Source organism: Sinocyclocheilus anshuiensis, unplaced genomic scaffold, assembly GCF_001515605.1.
Source record: "Sinocyclocheilus anshuiensis isolate Anshui unplaced genomic scaffold, SAMN03320099.WGS_v1.1 scaffold799, whole genome shotgun sequence".
NCBI lineage: Eukaryota > Metazoa > Chordata > Actinopteri > Cypriniformes > Cyprinidae > Sinocyclocheilus > Sinocyclocheilus anshuiensis.
In genome coordinates, this window is record NW_015548231.1 from 267767 (window position 1) to 288466 (window position 20700).

General features: G+C 36.6%; 1 protein-coding gene across 1 annotated transcript; it reads right to left on the reverse strand.

Annotated features, from left to right (window-relative positions):
• Positions 1-503: 503 nt before the first annotated feature.
• Positions 504-20458, reverse strand: trpv4 (transient receptor potential cation channel, subfamily V, member 4). The gene is made up of 16 exons (XM_016441746.1): positions 19798-20458; positions 18319-18746; positions 16737-16912; positions 14360-14512; positions 11417-11557; positions 7974-8272; positions 7687-7866; positions 7270-7428; positions 6542-6634; positions 6328-6362; positions 5768-5933; positions 4649-4715; positions 4250-4554; positions 2275-2402; positions 2065-2177; positions 504-1505 (listed from the first exon to the last, which is right to left on the reverse strand). Exons 1-16 carry the CDS (start codon positions 19804-19806, stop codon positions 1393-1395), a joined length of 2565 nt encoding a protein of 854 aa, XP_016297232.1. The 5' UTR covers positions 19807-20458; the 3' UTR covers positions 504-1392.
• Positions 20459-20700: the final 242 nt, after the last annotated feature.

The following is a 20700-nucleotide window of genomic DNA, read 5'->3' on the forward strand; positions in this document are numbered from 1 at the left end:
GGCAATCAGATCAGTGATTAAGAAACAAAGGAGTACAATAAGTAGCATACAAATTAAAATACTCTGAAAATAAGACAAAGATGATTAAGAGTGGGCGATCCAGAATCTCTTTATTGTTGATGGAACAAATCTCTCTGATTGTTTGAATAGTCATCCAATTCAGCACATAAAATAATGCTTATTGACAGCAGCATCAAACATCTAACATACTGGCAGGATAATATCTGCTACCAAGAATATATTACCATCTATTTCTGTACATTCCTTTGATACCTAAACTATACTTAGTGTCTAATAAAATATAAAGGAGTGTGGAAATCAGGCCTGTAAACAAAAACACAGTTCCCTGTTCCAGTCCTCTAAATCAGTGGTTCCCAACCCTGGTCCTGGAGGCACCCCAACACTGCACATTTTGCATGTCTCCTTTCTCTGCCGCACCAATTTCAGGTCTTGAAGTCTCTACTAATGAGCTGATGACCTGAATCAGGTGTGTTTGATTAAGGAGACATGCAAAACGTGCAGAGTTGGGGTGCCTCCAGGACCAGGGTTGGGAACCACTGCTCTAAATCACACTTCATGGACTTCAAAAAAAGACATTGGGAAAAAAATCATGTACTACAGCATACAGACAATGCCTTTTGTACTCTGTTAAAAAATATATTAAAAATGCATAAAATAGTTCCCCTACAATATGTGCCATTGTGTCCTTTGGCATGGGTTAATCAGTGAAATAAGAAACCTCTAAACTGAACGTGTCGCTTTAAATCATTACCACCATCACACCAATTAAGTTCAGTGTCACACTATTGCTAGCATACTGAGGTGAAAATAGCAAACTGCTGCTGTCTGGCGTTGTGCATACTTCTGGTGTGGGTGCCACATCTGTTTTCTACATGACCTTTATTACAAAACAAAGCCAAAGGTCAAATCAGAGCAGCATTTTTTGTCTTTCCATTATGGGTTGGCAATATAACAAAAGAATAACAATATGATTTTTCATAAAAAAAAAACCACTGTACTTTATCACAAGGCACATTTAACACTGAGGTAATCTGACATGATTATTGATTAAAATATACGCTGATACTCAAATCCAAGTCCTTGTGGAGTGTTGTTTTTTGATCAAAAAAATCTATTTATAAAATCTATTGCACTCCATAAAAAAACACTACAATATTACACATCAAATATGTTCCTGAGTGTCTCATGGGTCCAAATATACATGTAAAACACAATCAAGATACTTTTAAAAGTCATAATATATGAAGCTGTTCTCCCAATAGTGATGAAAAACACTACAACTATTGTCAGCTTTTATAAAATACATAACTATCTGCCCAGTAATAAAAGTTTCAAGGGCTTGACCCTCTGTTAAGTCTTTAGCGTTCAGCTTTAGCTTTCAGACTTGTGTCTGTGTCTGCTTGTGAGAGGCTCCAACTCTACGATATGGTCTCTGGAGCCCCTGTTCAGCTCAACCACTCTTGGGACGACAGTGGACCAGCGATCTGTTGGAGTAGAGGCGAGAAATTATATTTGTTAGTTGATTTTTCAAACATACATTTCTGTGTATTAGGGATGTGCATCTCCATAACTGGGGCTCATGCTATAATGCATAGCCAATGCATCTACTAGTAGTGCAGCTACTGATAATTATATATAAATAAATTGGTTTTTACCTATGCGAATATGTTAGAAACGGTGCATTGCGATACAAATGCCAACTTGTACCCGATGGACATTTTATTAAATCCATGCATCGCATCGTTAACTTTTATGCCGATGCAAATCTTACCATCCCTAATGTGTATGTATTTTGTCCTAGTACTGTGCAAATAGTTTCCAAGACTATTCGAGAACGTTTCACAAGAAAATACTATTTTAGTCTTACTTCTTCAAAACTTCGTGTTTAATCTAATCAATGACCTGCCATTTCTTCAGAATTAATTGTGAACTTTCCTAGCAATTTCTGAGTGAGAATTGTTACTGCACCAAATTTTTTTTATTCTAAAAAAGATTTGTTTAGGGGTTTATCTATGCAGCACAGCGGCCTGCTCATTTACCAACCTCTTCGAAGGCCTCGTCCGCCCTGTGTCTGCTCGTAATGGTCCTTCTGGCCTGGATCCTCATTTATGATCCCCAGATTTTGATTCCAGTGGGACCACTTGACCTCGTCCACTCTATAGCGTAGAGAACGAAAGCCCAGAACTGTTGTAAATGATTTGAAGGGTTAGGCTGTAATTTAATAAATGAGAAGTGGATATCTTGTAGTTCTACCTGAAGCACCAGCGTTTGTCTGGCATTCCATCCAAGCCCTTGCCCACAGTAACCATCTCTCCAGCACGGAAAGACTTCCGCAGACACACGGGGAAGGACCGCTCGATGTCCAGGATAGTAGTTGCCCACTGATGCAAACAAAAGGAAAATGACATGTTAGAGAGGAAAGCCATTTATAACCAGTGAATACTGAGGTAAAAGCTTTAGACAGAAGTTAACAAAAGTGATTGCTGTCAGATGTGCACCAAAATAAACCACTGAAACAAACACACAAAGGAATCGTTCATCATTCACTTTCTCACACTCACGACATTCCAGCACAGTTTTTTCTTTTTTTCTCTCTCTCTTTTTTTTTTCAAGAAAACACAAAAGGAGATTCTTCCATAACTAATATGTATAAAAATAAGTCTTGGGAAAATTACTTTGCAAATGTAATGTGTTACAGATTACAAGTTACCCTATTTAAAATGTAATAAGTAGTGTGACTATTTCAATTACATTATTAAAGTAATGTAGCTGATTACATTTCATTACTTTTCTAAATTTCTAGCAAATGTTTTCAACTGTTAATCAGTTTGAAACATTTAAAGCAGGCAGGGTTAACCTTACAGTAGTACTCAACACTGATTACTGTCAGACTTTCAAAATCCTTCATCACTTGAATTAAGATTATAAAAATTGAATTTGAAAGCACAGCCACCACAAAATCAGACTTTAGCACCTCTTTTTACTTTGAGATTGTTCTGAGCTTAAATACAGATTTAAAATCATAACAAGATTTAGTTTAATAGCTATGATACTGTTTTTCAAATCAAATCTTTGTATAGCTATGACAGGAAACACTGGAAACTAACGATGCTTCGGAAAAAAACAGTTAATCTTTCAAAATAAAGCATGTACATAAATCCAAATAGGAAATAAAACTCGATTATGCAAGTCCTATTCTGTGTCCTAAACTCCTGAAACATTTGTGTCTTAAATTTTAGAGCAGTCAATGAAATTCAGCAAAGAAACCAATCAAATCTGTATGTGTGTGAAAAAATTCAGGTGTAACCTCCTTTGTAAGCGTTAACATTTTCATAAGCAACTGTAATTTAATTTCACATTTGGTTACACTTTATTTTAAGGAGTCCTTGTTACAGTGTAACTATACATTTAAGTACTGAGTAATATTAATTAAATCTGCAGTCCGTAACTTTTGGCGCTCTAGCGGTTAATAAACAGAACTGCGTGCATCTTGCGGAAGAACATTGTAGCCGGAGCTACTTCTCTCTGTTTATGTCTATGGCGAATCACGCAGGTGCTGGGCTACTCCGCAGCGGTGCCTACCCGAACCAGCCTAAAATAGTCCAAATATTAACACTTATCATAGGTGTACCGTAGTGATTCAGGACAAGCCAAAAACACGGTTTGGAAAATGGATTCATGGTGTACTCGCTTATTATAAAAATGTTGTACATTTTGAACACAAAAAAAGTTACAGACTGCAGCTTTAACTACATACTTACTAAATGGTTAGGGTTCGTCTTAGGGTTACTTGCATGTAATTATGCATAATTAATTGTTATTATATTAGTAAGTACATGTAACGTGTAACAAGGACACCTTAAAATACATTTTTTTTGTAACAGATTAGTTATACTTATTTGGTAAATAATTTACGTAATTCCATTATGTAACTAGTTACTCCCCAACACTGACGATAATTCATACTGCCAAAAATGATACATGGAGCTTTTATGATACTTCTATGTCCGTATGAATTGCCATTTACTGTCGCTACATGGAAAATAAAACCTCTGACATTCTGCGTTACATCTCGTGCTTCACAGAAGCAATTAAAATATATGGGGTTGAAATTACATGAAGAAGAGTAAATGATGAGAAAAAGTTAAAATTTTTGGTCAGATGACCTTAACCTTTAGACTATCTATATAACAGACTGCCAACATTTGACCTTTTGTATACCCCTCACCTGTAGTTTCCAGATCTGCTTGCTCTCTTTGGACACCTGTCCCACTGTCTCCCCCATCAAAGCAATTAACATGTTGAGTAACAGGACGAAGGTGAGAATAATGTAGGTGACAAGGAGAATGAGGAAGACGACGGGATACTGTGCGCCTTTTAACATGTCGTCCAGCTCTCCAATGCCTATGGTCAGCTTAAACAGGTCCAACAGGAATTCGCTGAAGGTGTTTGTATCTCGGCATTCTGGGTATTTGGGGCAGGTACCATTACATATATTCTTTTCAGGGCAGATTTTCAGCAGTGACACTAACGCTGGTGCAGAATACAAAACAAAATAGTCAAAGACATTCATTCCGGCAAATGTTTCCATATAATACCAATAACTGAACTATTATTACTAGAATACCTGATGCATAGCCGATCATGAAGAGCACGTAGACCAGCAGGAACCGGAACAAATCTTTAATGAGGATCTGAACAAAATATCCAAATTAAAGACACAATAGGTAAACGGAATGGTCTGTTAATTACATTGATAATATAAGAAGAAAGCAGAGTGGCAAGGATGCTAATTATTTTAAGGGTTTTATGTAGTTTCTAGCAGCAGTGTACACTGTTAGGATTGTAGTCATTACTGGAAACAGCAGCTTGTTATATACACTTAACTGTGAAGACATGCTGTTTAACAATCAAGAGAACAGGATTTACATCTTGAATAAAATATTGTTGGGGTGTTGGGGGATAATATAGCATTAACTATATACAAACATATGCAAATGTTTCATCAATAATTACACCATCTCTACCTTTTACACCAGAAAAAAGAAAACCACGCATGGTCCCATTTTAAGTGGACCTTACTAAATATTAAAATACACTTATATATGAATATTCACACATTATATACAGTATATGGAGTGTGTGTGTGTGTGTGTGTGTATGTATGTATCTGTTCTTTTGAACTTTCTATTCATCAAAGAATCCTAAAAAAAACGTATGACTGCTTTCATTAAAATATTAAGTAGAACAACTGTTTTCAACATTAATAATAAGAAATGTTACTCAGCATATTAGAATCATTTCTGAAGGATCATGTGACACTGAAGACTGGAGTAATGATGTTGAAAATTCAGCTTTGCATCACAGGAATAAAAGACATTTACAAATATATTAAAATAGAAAACGGTTTTGTAATAAAAAACTATATTACTGCAATTTTACAGGTAATTTTGATCAAATACATGCAGCCTTGGTGAGCATAAGAGACTTCTTTCAAAAACATTAAAAACAGTGGTATATGTAATGTTGTTGTTTTTTTTTTTTTAATATGACTACAAGTTTGGGGAAAAGGGCTAAACAAACTATGATTTGTTTTACTGACAAGCCAGTAAGTAAAATCATTCATAAAGACAGGTGAAGAGAAGAAAAAGTCAAGAAAACAAATATCACTATCAAAGTGATTTCCCCATTTAGAATGGTTAAATGAAATGTACTGCTCGTGGTCCTCAACCTGCTCTATTCATACCTTCTGAATCATGATGCTGTAAGTTCCAGTGAGTTTAAGGCCTCTGGTAAAATAGAGGGTGTTCATCCAACCTAATGCTAGAGCAAACACCATCACAGACACGTAGGCCTCAATCCCTGACAGATACAGCGCTGCACTCACCAGCACCAACACGGAGTAGATGAAGCTATGGAAACACAAGGGATTGGTCAACAGGTAATGTACTCGTCATCGACATACTTCAACTATTAAGGTTACCATTTGCTTTAGGTTACTGGCAACTAATTGTCAGCTCAAAATTGATAACTTAACATGCTGTGGCCTCTGGCTATTTTCGTATTTTGTACTTGTGAAGGTTACAGAACGTCTTTCGGTTCTTATTTGCTGAATTTCAATATGTAAGATTTGCTTTTCAAATGCAAAATGCCTCACTGGTTTAGCAATGCCATATATTAATTATAATTAACATAAACATATCGGTGAACCGCAGTCATCTTGCAAGGAGATTAACTATTAAAACATGCCAAGAAAGGGTTCTGGAATTAATTAGACAGCTCAATTAAAAAGAGGGAGAAAATCGCCTTACCGGGCACTTCTTCAGGAAAAGGTCCTTAATCTAAATCAGGGGAGAAAACCAAGAAACGCTGCTAAAGGCTTTTAGTGATAGCTAAGGAGAAAGAAAGAGTGATTTTGCGTACTAAAACATACAATCTTTCAGCAAGCGGAGATGGAAGTGTGATCTTACACATTTAAAAAGTATTAAAAATGATTGGTTATTGTGTATATAAAGCTTACATTTGTTGCGAAGAAGAAGACTCCAGAAGCCACGGTTATGATCTCGCCTGCCAAACGCACCTTGTCTTTTGTAGAGTTGTAGGCGTAAGGGGGCTGTGGAGGTATAAGATTTAGGAATCAACTACAGACCTGTTCATTCCCAGAAAGCAGCTCTACCACATGAACTCTCTTTCACGCAGGAGGAACTATTACTCTGTGTTTTAAAACAAAAAAACATGAACACCCACATGTACACTATCGTTCAAATGTTTGGGGTCTGTAAGACTTTTTAAAGTGTCTTATGCTGCTCACCAAGGTCGCATTTATTCCATCAAAAATAGAATAAGACAGTAATATTGTGAAATAAAATTACAATTTGAAAAAATTATATTTTAATATATTTTTTAAATGCAATTTATTCATGGGGTTTTAGCAGGAGAACATGAACTTATCATAGAAAAAAAATAGGAGAAAGCTCGATATACTCGCTGGACAAATATGTAGCATGTTTTAGCCTGATTTGAGCTAAAGAAGCTGAATTTAATTCTAATACCATTGTTTTTGTCATTTGATTGGTGAATTGACAGATACTGCCAAACACCAAATCTTCACCAACCGTTTTAGAGAGTTCAGTCTCTCCCCATTCAAGCAGATGGAAGATGTACTAGTCTGATTGGAAACTATGGGGCAAGGCCAAGATTGCTGCAGAGCAAACTGACTTGCCTGAAAGGGATTTAGACTGTACTCACTGTACCCGTGGATGGGCGATAGTAGGCCACAAGAGTGAAGATGACCATGGTGGCAAGGTAGGAAAACACACTGATGTAGAAGGTCACAGCGGCAAACTTTTGCCACTTGGCCCTCAGCAGCTCGTTTATGGGTTCCACCGCCAGCATCTCATGGCGATTCTGAGGGCCCAAATGATAAAACATGTCAGAATCATTGAAACTGCCATCAACATAATGAAGAGAGTTTCTTGGCGATTGTTATTTGGCTGCATTTTTATACCATTTCCGTAAATGCTTTTCTATACATTCACAACAACTTATTCATTCAATCATTCACCTTGTGCTGTGCAAGGCCTCTAATCTCATTTGACAAATATAGAGTGCCATGCAGTACACAGTCTATCTCCCTCACTTTCTTTTGTATATCCACAAGTTCACCTCAATCCTGCTGTTGTAGACGAGTATCTCCAGAACAGAGACTTCCTCTCCGCAGGTATCCAGTGAAGACAGATCATACAGGTTGGAGTATACGGGTCCATAAGCCCAGTCCTTAAATTTCCGGGAAAGATGTCGAGCCTCCTCATCTTTTATCTCTCTCCGGATGATGTGCTGGAACACCTGTGGAGAAAACAAACAAACATTTCATTCATTTTAGTTTGCTTCGCCATTTCCTATCACACTTTCCCAATGCATGTTTCTAAAGCAGACATAAGGCAATCTCCTACCCCAATTTTGCCCAGCTTGGCGGCCATCATGAGAGGGGACATGCCATCATTGTTGAGTATATTCTCCAAGTTGCAGTCTGGGTAGAGTTTGGCACTTTTAATGAGCAGCAAGTCATACATCTTAGTGACGAAACGCGTGTTGTCCCGAGTGTTGTCAGCGATATGGACCAGGGCGTGCAGGACTGTGTTTCCCCTCGAGTCCTGCCTCCGCAGATCTGCCGCCTTGTGGCTGTTCTCGGTCAGGTAATGCACCATGTCTGGTTGGTTGGTAGAAGCTGCGAGTGAGAGAGGCAGCTCACCTGTGCAATGAGAAAGAGACTATCGATTTCAGTTGTCAATTTTTTTAAATTGTAAAAAAAATAAAAATAATAAATCATTCAAACATTTGGTTACACTTTGTTTTAAGGTGTCCTTGTTACAGTGTAGTTATACATTTAAGTACTGAGTAATATGAATTAACTACATGTAGTTACTATATGGTTAGGGTTTGGCTTAAGGTTACTTGCATGTAATTATGCATAATTTATTGTTATTATAATAGTAAGTACATGTAACATGTGTAACAAAGACACCTTTTTTTTACATACACTACCGTTTAAAAGTTTGGGGTTAAAAAAATATTTTCTTAAATTCAGCAAGGATGCAATCAAAAGTGACAGGAAACGGATTTAGAATGTTACAAAAGATTTCCATTTCAAATAAATGCTGTTCTTTTAAACTTTTTATTCATCAAATAATCCTGAAAAAACAATGCATCGTGGTTCCACAGAAATATTCAACACTGATACTAATAAGAAATGTTTCTTGAACATCAAATCAGCATATTAGAATGATTTCTGAAGGATCATGTGACACTGAAGACTGGAGTAATGGCTTTTAAAAAGTCAGCATTGCCAGCACAGGAAGAAATTTAAATATATTAAGATAGAAAACAGCTATTTTAAATTTTAATAATATTACTGTGTTTACTGTATTTCTGATATAAAAAAATGCAGCCTTGGTGAACATGTGACTTCTTAGTTAAAAAAATAATAATCTAGACCATCATTATGGTTTATGCTGGTTTGGAGCTGGTTCAGCTGTTGATTGAGCATCATAGTCCAATAAATCTGGTTGCAAAAGGTAGTCTTGCTGGTTAAGCTAGTTAAAAAGCCTGATGAGAACCAGCATCCAAAACACAAAAACTGCAACCACCTGCCATCTTCTGTAGGATTTCTGCCCAGCCATTAGACTCCAACCTCCAGATGTCCCTTTTATCTATCATTTTCCTTTACTAAACACCACGATGAAGAAATACAATTAGCAACTAAAAGTCAATCAGTCCTTTGCAGGGCTCTCATGACAAATGCGCTTTGATCTAAATGTCACTATTTGTATCCAGTACTCAATTAGTGCTCGTCTCACGAGAACCATCTCAAACAGGAAAACCAAACAGAGAGCCTTGAGAGTGAGCTGTTGCCAGGGGTGACAGATTATTTTCATGTCACTTCTTATAGAAACGCTTCGCTCTCATTGATTTGCACGCGCTCAGAGAGCGGTTAGCGTGACTGCTAAATCACATTAGCTGTCAGTGCTCACAGGTTCACGCTCACGTCACCGGGAAGCTCCGCGGCGAATGACTCCCTTCGTGCTCAGATCAGGAGGGATTAAACACTGACAGCCGTGTCTAATACAAATGAAACTAATTTACAGGTGAATAAAAGAGAGATGGAGACTCCTGGCAGGGCACCAGAAAAGATAATTCTATTCTGTCATCCTTGGATTATTTTAAAATAGTTTTGCATCTTTCAGTCAGTTCCAAAGCAGACGTCTTGTTTTGGGGTTTAAAATTTGTGAGATGTAAATGAGGCTCATGAATAGGGAATTCAAATTCTCAGCTTGATTTTAAAATCACGGCTTTGTAACCGCTAACGTCCTGTGGGGATAAACTAATTAGAATATTTGACATGACAAAAAAAAAAAAAAGTAGGGGCAGGACTTACACATATCATCCAAAAATGACACTTCAGAAGTAAAGCAGAGCTTACCTTTTGATGAAAAATTACAAAAACAAACAGACTTTTCTTTGGGATAACTTGCACTAATGAATCATGCACAATAGCGTGTAGAAGCATGTATAAAAGGGATAGTCCACCCAAAAAAGAAAACCATGTCATTATTTACTCACCCAAACCCATTGACTTCCATTCTATTTTTTTGTCAATACAACACAAGTCAATAGGAAAACAAAACAGTTTAGTTTCTAACAGTCTTCAGAATATCTGTTTTTGTGTTCCACAGAAGAAAGAAATGCATATGGGTTTGCAACAATGAGGGTGAGCAATTTTTAGGTGGACTATCCCTTTAAGAAAGGCCATTTTCACAGCTGTAGTAACACACTCTTGTCAACAGGGGGCAGAATGTGTTTAGGCAGATGAGAGGAAACTTTTCTAGTATGCTGTACTTCAGACCATCAGGCCTCCAAATATAAGACCCTTTTACTGTATTTTCCGTTGCAAACACAGAGGCTCCATTCACTCTCTTCTAACCAACACTTGTTTTATTTGTGACATAATGTCTTGTTGGTTTTCCTCTAAGCTACAGAAACCTTTTTACTCACAGCTAAACATTTAATGAATGTAAACTGTTTAATGCTCCTCACATTTGCCAACTAAAGAGAGGGTTTTAGGAAAAAGGAAAGAAAATCACCTGATGTTACTACGGTAAACACTGGGCCAAAATGTATTGGTTATTCATTGGCAAAGTAATAAAGACTAGACTGCAGATGCTGACTGATCAAAAGCAAAATTATTATAAATTATATTGTTACAACATTATTACAATTTAAAATAATGTTTTCGTTTCAATATATTTTAAAATATCATTTATTTCTGTAATGGCAAAGCTGAGTTTTTAGCAGACATTAGTGTCACATGATCCTTCAGAAATCATGATAATATGCTGATTTGATTCTCAAGAAATATTTTCTATTATCACTGTTAAAAACGGTAGTACTGTTTAATATTTTTGTGGGAACGGTGATACTTTTTCTAAAAGAACTTTTGATAAAGTAAAAAAAATAGGGGGAAAAATTCTTTTTACATTATGCATGTATTTACACCGTCACTTTTCAGCAATTTAATGCTTGCTAAATAAAAGTATATTATTCCTTTCTTAAAAAATTTTTAAATCTTACTGACCCTAAAGTGACTGATAAAACAGGAAATGGAGCTAACTTTGGGAGTTAAAGGCTCCAGCATGTTGTAATGAGGTTAAAAGCATTAAAGCATTCAATATATGAATGAAGATTTACGACTGCAACTGTAGCAGATTCATATCCTACACAATACACTGAAAATCCACTCATATTCTCAATACATTAAACATTAATAACTGGTTGGATTCCTTATCACTCACAATAAAGATGGTTTAAACCTTTACAAAACTAGCATCACCAAACTCACCAAAGTAGAAGTATCCACCCTCCTCTCTGGGCTGAAAGAATCGGCCCCTGGCCTGAGCATGAACATCAGCCCCCTTCTCCACCAGAAGCTCCACGTACTGTTTGCATCGTCGTTCTATGGCGATATGCATTGCTGTCTGACCTACGGACACACCACATTTATATTATAAATGAAGATGCCAGTAAAGAATCAGTTAGAAGCAGTTCATCACATGATAAAGAACTGACCTTAACATCCAAACCAAAGCGCTCTGTAACGTTACAGGAAAACTGATATCTAGGATACATCTTATCAGACAGAGCAGCGGGAACCGGCATGATATTATTAGATGCTATCAACTTATCTTACACAAGAGGAAGTATTGCAGTATGAAAATTAGGCAATCCGGCTCATATTGTGTCTAGAGCCTGTAGTTTTGTAACGAGTGTTTGTGTGAGAGCTCTATAGGACATAAACACATTTTGTTCTTCTCTCTCTGTTAATGTCGTCTGCTACTTTTGTTCTTAGATTTATTTTAGATTAACGAAAACACTAAGAATATTCGGATTGCCTGTTTTGTTGTTCAGCTTCTGATTTGCTTTAGCTATTAACATCCATGTTTAGCAGTGGCCCATGTGTCAGCAGTTTGAATAGACCGCTACCCTGTGTCCATATTTACAAAACAATTAGGTTTCATATCTTAATGTGTGCATGAACAACAACGAATGCATCACCAGTGCACGGTAGTAACATTTGTCCTAGTGACTGTGACTAAAACTCTTATATTACTGATGGAAACTTTATTTCTTTCTATTGTCCACAGATTTAACAGAATAATAAAGGATGCCTAAACTTAAAGTCTAAGTTTAAGGAAGCCTTTTATCATATACTTGGCTGAACTAAGAAGAAAGGAATCATCTTTAATGACTTGCTTTTAGTAGTTCGGTGTATTTGTATGCTTTTTGGCAGTGGGTCTACATGAGGAAATCTGCAGACTTAGCCTATCTGACATATATACTTTACTGCCTGGAGGCCTGGAGCCAACACTTGTAAACAAACTGAACTAATGTGTGAGTGATTGTTTCCTGAGGAAATGAGAGGCAGACTACACAACGTCTGCCGCAAGTACATTATTATGTATTTGGAGAAATATAACTTCCCGGTATTAATAATGCTGCTATTACAAACCTGGCATGTACAACAAGTCAAAGATTAGGCTACAACAGCATGAAAATAAAAATTAGGTTTAAATATGAGTCTACTGCCAGAACATATAAATAAAAATGAAATTAATATAATATATTAATAATATGCTGCCATGCAAAAGTTTGGAATTGGTAAGATTTCCAAACATTTCTGAAAGAAGTCTCTTATGCTCACCAAGGCCACATTTATTTGATCAAAACTACAGTAAAAACAGTAATATTGTGAAATATTATTACAATTTAAAATAACTGTTTTCTATTTTAATATATTTTCAAATGTAATTTATGTCTGTGATGGCAAAGCTAAATTTTCAGCAGCCATTACTCCAGTCTTCAGTGTAAAATGATCCTTCAGAAATCATTTTGGTCCTCAAGAAACATTTTTTTAAATTAAGCAGTTTTCAATATTGATACTAAAAACGCAAAAAAAAAAAATATTATTTTAATTTTTTTGGTGGTTAGAAAGTTCAAGGAAACAGCATTTATTTGAAAGATAAAAATTAGTGCTGTCAAACAATTAATCGCGATTAATCGCATCCAAAATAAACGTCTTATATAATATATCAATATATTTAATAAATAAACGTAACATTTGTCTTAAAGGGGTCATATGATGCGATTTCAATTTTTCCTTTCTCTTTGGAGTGTTACAAGCTCTTGGTGCATAAAGCTTTTTAGCAGCATCATATGACCGCTTTAAATATATACATGCATGATAAATATATACACAGTACAGACACATATACTATGCAAACAAAAACTTTTATTTTGCATGCGATTAATCGCGATTAATCGTTTGACAGCACTAATATAAACATTATATAAAACAACATTTTCATTATGGGATGTGCTTATTTTAAATTATTTCTAAATTATTTCTTAAAAATCTAAATGGTCCTACAACAGGCTTGCTTTATTTATTTATTTATTTATTCATTCATTCAATCTATGAGTTTCACTCTATGACTTCGTATTTATAAATATAGACATGTCAATATTTTCAAAATATATACTGTATGTGTGTGTGTGTGTATTTTATATACATAATAAATATACACAGAACACACACATATACTATGCAAACAAAAACTTTTATTTTGCATGCGATTAATCGCGATTAATCGTTTGACAGCACTAATAAAAATCTTTTGTAGCAATGTAAAAGACTTTACTGTCATGTGCACTTACTGAATAAAAGAATCAATTTCTTTAAAACCACAAACTTTTGAAAAGCAGTGTACTGTATATAAATACCTTAATATATTTGATTATTTTTAATATTTTGGCCATTTACCACTTTAATTGACATGGAAGAAAAGGAAAAAGAAGAGATAACATGAGCCGGACTTGAAGTGTGTTTTAGCTGCTAGGCTTCAGCACTGAAAACTGTGTATCAGAGGGAAAGGAAAGTTATGAAGTGCATCGGGTGTGGCACTGGCAAATTAAAATACCCTAAACAGGCCACAGAGGAACAGCATTAAATTCAGCAGTGCTTGTGAGGACTCTTTGTACTGAACAGGGTGGGGACTCCAGGAAACCCAACGCTAACTCTGGGGTAACTTCTCTAACATTGAGCTCAGTCAGAAGCACACATGAAACTCCACCTTCCTGCTCATATTTCATGAAACTGCTCAGAGTAAATGTTAGCTCACGCCACAGACTTTGGAAACATTTTAGACAAATGATGCTTGAAAACTGGTTCTGACGTCTGAAATTTTTGTGTTGAATCTGGTCAGTCTTGAGTGGTTGGAGGACTCACCCCTATAGTACACATCTCTGAAGGGCGTGTTAATGAACTCTCTGAGGTTTCCGGTCTGTTCGGCAATGTCCATCAACACAGGGATGGTGTCGTTGTGACCACTGTGCAGGTTCAGAAGTGCTTTTGGTAGGCAAGTCTTCCCTGTAGAAGGTTCTAGAGAAAGTACAGGAAAGAACATCTGTTATCAACTAAAGTTTTACATTTTATTAAGAAAATCTGTGTCTGTCCCAAGTCGGTATGATATTTTGGCTCCTAGATATGGCTTGTGTCCGTCTTTCAATGTAAGGCAAGGCAAGGCAAGTTTATTTATATAGCACATTTCAGACACAATGGTAATTCAAAGTGCTTTACATAAAAGAAAGTAAAATAATCATAAAACAAATAATCACAACAATAAAACAAGGAATTTCAAAACTTTGAAAATGATTTAAAAATTGATTTAAAATGAATTTAAAACGGTTAAAAATAGAAAATGATTATACATAAAATAACAGTGCAATCAGTTCGGACGTCGCACAGTGCTCATTCAATAAATGCACAGCTAAACAGATGAGTTTTGAGTCTGGATTTAAATGTGACTAATGTTTTAGCACATCTGATCTCTTCTGGAAGCTGGTTCCAACTGCGGGGGGCATAATAGCTAAAAGCCCCTTGTTTTGTGTGAACCCTTGGTATTTCTAACGTACTCGATCTTAATGATCTGAGTGGTCTGTTAGGTTTATATATTCAGTGAGCATATCTGCAATGTATTTAGGTCCTAGGCCATTGAGCGATTTATAAGCGAGTAAAAGTACTTTAAAATCAATCCTAAATATAACTGGAAGCCAGTGTAAGGACCTGAGGACTGGTGTGATATGGTGTGCTGATTTAGTTACTGCTTTGACATGACTACTGAAACTAAGGTCTGTCTCCAGAATCACACCAAGATTCTTGACTTGACTTTTAGTTGTTTGACCCCTAGAGTCAAGGTATGCATTCACCTTGAGAACTATCGCAAAAAAAAAAACAATAGCAAAACAGTCAGAAACAGAAACAATTGATAACCGTTCTGTGAACTCTTCAACAAAGGCTGGAGAGTATTTTGGAGGCCTGTAAATAATGATAAACAGAATGCGTGGAGCACCTTCCAACACAATCCCTAGATATTCAAAAGACAAGTACTGACCAAATGACACTTGCTTGCATTGATAGACATCTTTAAATAGAGCAGCTACACCTCCACCTCTCCTAACAGTCCTGCAAACACTCATGAAAGTAAAGTTAGGAGGGGCTGTTTCATTGAGGATTGTTGCACTGCAGCTGTCTTCTAGTCATGTTTCGTTTAGAAACATAAAATCCAGGTTGTTTGTGGTTATTAAGTCATTGATCAGATTTTTTTTTTTTTTTTAGTGAGCGAATGTTTAAAAATGCTAACTTGATGGCATTACTTTACAGCAATCTTAGTTTGATGCATAATAGGCCGCAGATTAGATGGTAGTCTTAGATGGTATTAGATTGTAGATTAGATGGTAGGTCATGTGATAAAACAGAAATAGAGAAAGCTACAGGCACACTGGGTTCCCGCTTGTTCTGTAAACATCGCCGTTTTTTAGTTGATATCTTGGGGATTGCAGCGAAAGAGTGGGAGAGTTTGGTCCCAGCATACACCAGTTCCTCCATTTTCTGTGAGAAGCTTAGAAGTGGAGATGCTGGAGAGAGGGATAATGTGTCTTCTTACTTCTATGGGGTTTTGTTTGGCTTTTTTTAACATCCAGCAAGTGCAAATTTTGGGTCTGATTACTAAGAAAAGCAAGAGAGAAAAATGTACACATCAAAGTTTAATAATTAATCTGAAGTATGAAAGTAATGGCAAAGCTTGCTGCCTTTCTTTCATAAAGGTATCAAATTTTCCTCTAAATCCCGATTCAATCAAGTGAGATTTTTTTTTCATTATTTATATTTAGCCAGGGTTATCTGTTTGATCTCCTCAAATAGAATCCTTCATTCCATTTGTGACAGTTTGCTGTGATTTCTTACTGCTCTCCGTTAAAAGTTTGCTTGACCCTTTGAGGCAGGAAGCAGAAATATGACCCCACCTTGCAGGATCACATCAACTGATATAATAGAATTTCCTTTGCTAAACGAAAAAGGCACAATAACAAAAGCCTAGGGTTGCGATAACTTCGGATATTTAGGGACACAACCCTGTTGATTTCTCATGTGTAATATAGGAGGGCTTTGTCTTTTTAATAAAAAAGTGGTATCATTATTAAGGAAAGCAAAATGTCCTAATAATAGTCTTTACTCTAGTAAAACGGTCAAGAACATCGTAGTTCAATCATTTTCTATTTACACTCAGTGCTGTTTGCTCAGAGACCAAACCATTCCCAGAATGCACCTTTGAACTCCTCATCTGTCAGCCTCTTTTCATTTGACTGAAGATACTGCAGGAGACCATCCAGAGCTCTTCTATCTGCTCGAGATACGGCTTCAAACAACAGCCAGCGGTTGAAGACTTTAAGAACAGGGGGCTCCAGGGATCCCTCGTCACATGACATCTCAATCTCAGCCTTCCTGCAGAGGGAAACATACACTTTTAGAGGAACTTTAAAGATTACGACTCCATTTAAAATTGCACCAAGTATCTTTATGTTTCACTGTCCCAAACTGACATCGACTGAATTGCAAGACACGGCTGGTTGTGATGTAAATCTGCTTCTTTAATGAGGGGATTGGCTTATCTTAACTTACAAGAGTCTTCATCTCATATGAGTATAATCATTTACACCCAAAAAAGCACTATTCAACTTTTTTTAAAGAAACATTACTTGTTGCACCTTTGAACATTTAACAAATATAAAATTGTACAGGGCATTCACGAAAACGTTGAGGTGTAGCGGTTGAGGTGTAATGGAACCACCCAACCTGGACAAGTCCTAATGGAGTGGACTATGAAAAAGCTTCCACAAATAAGTCTATGTACTGAGGAAAAACTGACTGCCTAACAGACCTCAACATAAACATTACCCCAAAAGCATTCATGGAAACGACAACAGACATTCATTCGCCCCACTGTGCATGATCAAGAGTGCAAAATCATGAGTAGACTGTCCTCAGCATGGAGCATAATACATGCAAAAGTGACACTTCATTATCTGTAAAGCATTCAGAGGAGATCTGACCACAGTCTCGCCACAATTAAAGCAATTCTTTTTTATATTCTGACCTGTAAAGAACTTTAAGCTGCATTTTATGTACAGTATGAAAGGTGCTATACAAATAAATATTTATGACTATTAACAACCTCAAAACATTGCAATTGTGAAACATTTCACAACTGATACAACAAGTGATTATTTCATAACAAGCAGTCCTCAAACCACAGTCTGCACTCTATCACCCAGTAAACAATGTGTCCATCTATGTTTTAAGATTCCAGAAGGTAACTGTATGCACTTGAATGATTTTTTTGCAGTCCTAGGTAATGAAACACATATCCAAAGAATAAACAGTTTTAACAACTTGTATTTCTTTAAGTGTAAAAGAAAGATGGCATTATATGTTATATTATATTATATATTCAGTATTATATATAGGTGTATTATAAATATAATAAATATACCAAAAATATTATACTTCTTTATTTTTCAACACACTAAACTGAACTTGAGCCAGCAATCAACATGATTTATTTTATGGAAAACAGCCACTTTTAAAAAGTTTAAAGAGTATAAATCATATAAAAAATTACCAGCAGAAGGTGCAACTTATCTGAGAGGGCGAGAGGTTATTTACCACCTAAAAAACATTTTGGCTGTGGTTTAGCGGTTAGTGCATGTGTTTGGGCAATGCAAGTTTGATTCTGACATTTTCCTCGTCTCATTCCCCTCTTTCTGCATTTCCTGTACCCTTTCCACTACTGGATCAATAAAAGTGGCCCAAACATAAAACAAAAACACATGAGAAGCTATGTCTCTCACCCTCGTGGAAGTTTCTTCCTGCGTTTTTTCTGATTGTTGATCTCCCTACATGTGCCGTAGTCAAACAGGGAGTCCATAGGTGCTTTCTTCGGCCCAGGTGCCACTGGATACTCAGACATGGTGGACTCAAGAAGGTCCATGGGGTTAGGAACTCCCTTTTTAAAGGCCCCTGGGAACCTTATTCGCGAGTTCTGCTTGTTATCATTCTGTTGTCCAGGTCGAGCTGAATCCTGGGCTGGCTGTGATCCATCATCATTGTCCAGAAGTTCTGCCAGTGAAGACATCGGGAAGTTGGGATCCCCGTCTGCTGAAATGTCTTTACCCTCTGATGGGTCCTCAGCAGCAGTCCCGGATGGTGAGGAGACTGAGTTTGACTCTGTCATGGCCAGACGATAACGCTTTAGTAGAGTGGAAGCGGAGAAACCCTGCTGGAAAGTCAAAAATGGATTGAGTGGACTTTAAATGCAAGAAAAATGTGAAGAAATGTGCTCTAGACTCATTTAAATGGAAAGTAATTAAAATTGCAGCTAGGCAACTATCTCAACCAATATGCAAGACTAAATTTGATGCTTGCTTAATGGAACTTGTACAGGGCTTTGGAAACAATCGAAAAATATACAGATACTTAAAGTGGTCAAAGTTCGTTTCCCCAACTGTAGGCTATTTAATTAGTATTCTTGAAACTTGATCATTTGCTCTTCTGGTCTGATTATATAAATTATACAGCAGGAGCAGGTAAAATTGGAAATAGCATTGCTGCTTCCAGGAAGTGTTCTGTGTTTGTTCCTTTAAATGTTGTTTTTAACAAATGTTAAAAAGGGCCCAACTTAATGAGATGGGATACAGTATTGCCTTGTCACAGAAAAAAATTAACTTTCAAAAATGTATTGATATGACCACACTGACTGGCACTATCGTTGTCTTTAGAGTGGCGTTAATAAGTTCAATTGGGTGTGCTTCTTTTGTTTTTGACAGGGATCTTTCCCTGGTAGCTTCTTCCTCCAGCAGAGTCAAGGATACTTGCTTGTGTCCTGACTTTCAATAGCAGTTCTATATTACTTTGTTGCTGTTTGCTAGTTAACCACTACACATCTCTGCTTTTTTTTCTCAGTGTACCCTAATGGAATCGTTTTAATAAAATGTTCTATTTTATTAATACATTTTGTGTATGACCACCTTTAAATTGCAGTCAAGAACGAGTTGGATGTAACAGCTTAAAGACATTTTCAAGACACTGACTGCAATCAGACCGATGGCTTTTTCTTCTTTCTTACATTGTATGCATACGTAAGAGTTGGCATCGCCAATGAGGACTCTTACCAAACATCTGCTGTAACTTTGGGCTGTTAATCAAAAGCATTTCTGACCTTCTGAAAGCCTTAAACAATTTTGCAAGTCACTTTTGCACTGCAATGATGCTTGAGGAAAATTTGAAGTCAGGCTTGGACATAATTAAGTAGAAACAAATAAGCTACTTACTTCAGTCATTTCTTTGTATGCTATGTGCACTTCCTCAATGCCAAATTACTCTTCCGGGGAGCTGGAAAGTGTAAGGAGGTCTGCAGGGACACAAACAGACCTGGAGGGAAAAAAAACAATACCTGCGTTTACAGAAGACAACTGTCAAACTGGAACTCGGCAAGAAACATGTTGTAAGATCCATGTCTGCTGACGGCTTCTGAAACCATTCAGTCATTTACACCTGGTTTGTATTTGCTGTTTAGGTAAACAAGTAAGCACATTGTGAAATCCTGTCAGCCAACATGGCATGCAGCTCTGAGAGTTAATTTGTGTACTGTGGATTTGTCTATCCTAGTTCATTGTTTTCTGCCCCATCCTCTTATAGTCTTGGATTTCGGTTTTAATTTGTTACGTGTGTTCTGAACTGATTTTGACAGCCTGGTACTGTTGTTGTGAACCTGCATTGTACCTTGGATTGGGTTTGTTTTTAATTATGTGTATGAATTTCAATCCTAATCCAGTATCTGAATAAACATATGTAAACATACGTAATGTAATTCGTAACACCGTATGATAAGTACCACTACAGACAGGTGAACAAATATTAAATGTGCGAAAGCAAGGCCAGCAATTCAAAAAGAAAGAAATTAAGAATCATATAAAAAGATTCAAATTTATTAAAACACAAATTTAACACATTTTTCCCTTAATGGATACTTTGGTGCCCATGCAATGTTTTGAACCAAGACACTTCGTCACAGCTAAAAAAAAACACCCCTCTATTCACCCCTCCACACATCCCACTCCAGTCCCTTTGTCCACATGCCACAATCCATCGTGGGATTCATTTCAGTCCTAAACTGATTCTCTCATTTCCCAGAACAGGCATGACTCACACTCCCTCTGTCCTATTCTCTTCAC

Excerpts from the sequence above, each read along its gene's own strand:
- trpv4 (XM_016441746.1), bottom strand. Across the intron at positions 6,635-7,269 it reads ATCGCCCATCCACGGGTACA|CCCCCTTACGCCTACAACTC; the intron begins GTGAGTACAGTC and ends ATACCTCCACAG. Across the intron at positions 4,555-4,648 it reads CATGATCGGCTATGCATCAG|CGTTAGTGTCACTGCTGAAA; the intron begins GTATTCTAGTAA and ends ATTCTGCACCAG.